The 2,082-nt window shown below is 40.0% G+C and overlaps 1 protein-coding gene across 1 annotated transcript in view; it reads left to right on the top strand.

Moving 5' to 3' along the window:
• Hmcn1 (hemicentin 1) overlaps positions 1 to 2,082 on the top strand; it is a 402,633-nt gene that overhangs the window by 149,918 nt on the left and 250,633 nt on the right. The window contains exon 6 of the mRNA XM_028775780.1: positions 1,347 to 1,453. Coding sequence (XP_028631613.1) covers positions 1,347 to 1,453 — 107 coding nt within the window. The remainder of the gene's footprint in view (positions 1 to 1,346; positions 1,454 to 2,082) is intronic.

The following is a 2,082-nucleotide window of genomic DNA, read 5'->3' as shown; positions in this document are numbered from 1 at the left end:
AGATAGATAGATAGATAGATAGATAGATAGATAGATAGATAGATAGATAGACAGACAAGTAGATAGACAAATCAGATTTAGACTGGCACTAAATTTCAGCAGTGCAGCATTTGCAACATTCTTAGTAGGTGAATGAATGTTTTAACTTACTTTCTCCTCACTTGTATTTTATGACAAGATTTTCAAGATTCTTGAAAATGATGATACTCATACTGCAAAGCAAATCTGAGAATAAAGGAATCTCACTTTCCCTCATATTTGTATTAAGCGCACCTGCTGGTTCTGATGAAATCATTTCATTTCTACTGTGGTTCTGGTGTCTGCTGTACTTTACTGATATTTATAAAGGGGAAGGGGTAACTATATTCCTTATATTTGCACAATAGATGCAAACAGTTCCTATAAGAGTATGAAATAATTCCTTTAAGCATGGGAAATATCCCTCAGAGTCAGTGTCCACACTGGCCAGACACTGCACTTTACAAAGGAAGAAAAACCTCCTTTTCAAGCCTTGCGGAGGGAGTGCCGCTCTCCATGTGCGTTTGTCTGCCACAGCCACATTCCTTGCACTGGAATAAGCCCCATGCTACCCAGAAAGGCTGGACTCATTGAGTCATGTTCCTACTGCTAAAGACCCTCTGGGCACACAGTGGTGGTCAATCTTTTACCTGAGTAAAGAGACCGCAGGGAGGCAGAGGTGAGAAACTAGGGTGCAGCCCCATCTTATTTCTTTTTCTCCTTGGATCTCAGCTGGTAGTTATTGAAGGTAACTATCCAGCAGGTAGGAGATGGTACCATTCATCTTGTTACAGTGCTATGCTGCAATTATCCTTTGATAAGGAGCCTTCTCCTGCACCTAGTGGAAGACTGGTTCTAAGGCCTTGCATTTTGTGCAGAGGTTTGCTCAGGATACACACCTTAGAAGCATCTACACTGACCTCCAGAGAGACCTGTATCCGGTCTGGGTTTTGCCTCTATGCAGTCTACCTGTCTCTAGTGACTGCACGTAATGTCTTAGTAAATGACAGTTGTTCTCTAGGCTGGTTTTAGAAGGGAAGGGACAACTTATTAATTGCTACTCTCATGTGACTGTCAAACATAACAAAGGAGGATCTGTTACTTCAGTAGTGGTGCCCAGAAGCCCACAGTTAAGTATATTTTAGATGCAAATAACAATATTTTGAGCTATGGACACAAATATCTGTTAAGTAATATACACATATACTTAGTAAAAAGAAATCTCTGTTACTGAAAATCTGATCATATCCCGGCTTTTGCATGTTAAAATAGCCGATCTCTCTAACTGGGAGAGAACTTACGGTTTCTGCCTCTGTTTTGTCTTTCAGGGAAGCTGATAAAAAAGGGATTTGGCTTGAATGAGCTGTTAAATATCCATAACTCTGCCAAAGTGGTGAACGTCAAAGAGCCCGAAGCTGGAATGTGGACAGTGAAGGTACTGTGTGATTTCATGGTCTGTTTGTTATTTTATTTTTAAGTTGGCATGCTTTATAAAGTACATAAAATAGCTTATTTATATATTCTTGCCATCACGGAGAAGACTTTTAATGAAAGTACACGTGTGGGAGGTCTTGAGCTGGGTAGTGTTGTTGTGATGACTGTGAGCACCAGTGATATTCTGGAACAAGGATGAAAATTCTTGGGCAGTTTTCCTATCATCTAAGCTGTAGACAGATGGTACCATCCATTTCTTGCTTCCAAAACCAGCAGACACGGAGCCAGTGGAGAACAATAGTCAGGGCTGTGGGCTCTGGGTGGAACAGCGTGGGGTTGAGCAGCATCCACAGGCTTGGGAGCAGAACTTCTCTTATTTCTTGCTCTCCTACTCTCTCACGTGATAGCAGTAGTTCTGTCCACTGCAGAGCGGGCTGAGAAGTAAGCTTGTCTATATGAAATAGCAGCGCAAGGCAAGGTGTCAAGTGCTGTTGTCTGCCGTTATTTGTTAGAGGTACAGTCATTTTTTTAAAAAAAATAAAAATAGCATCTGTTTTCTTGAATTATCTTAATATATATATATATATATGTATATATACATATATATATATATATATATATATATATATA

Source organism: Grammomys surdaster, unplaced genomic scaffold (assembly GCF_004785775.1).
Source record: "Grammomys surdaster isolate TR1022 unplaced genomic scaffold, NIH_TR_1.0 259, whole genome shotgun sequence".
Classification (NCBI taxonomy): Eukaryota; Metazoa; Chordata; class Mammalia; order Rodentia; family Muridae; genus Grammomys; species Grammomys surdaster.
This window is presented reverse-complemented; position numbering and strand designations above follow the sequence as displayed.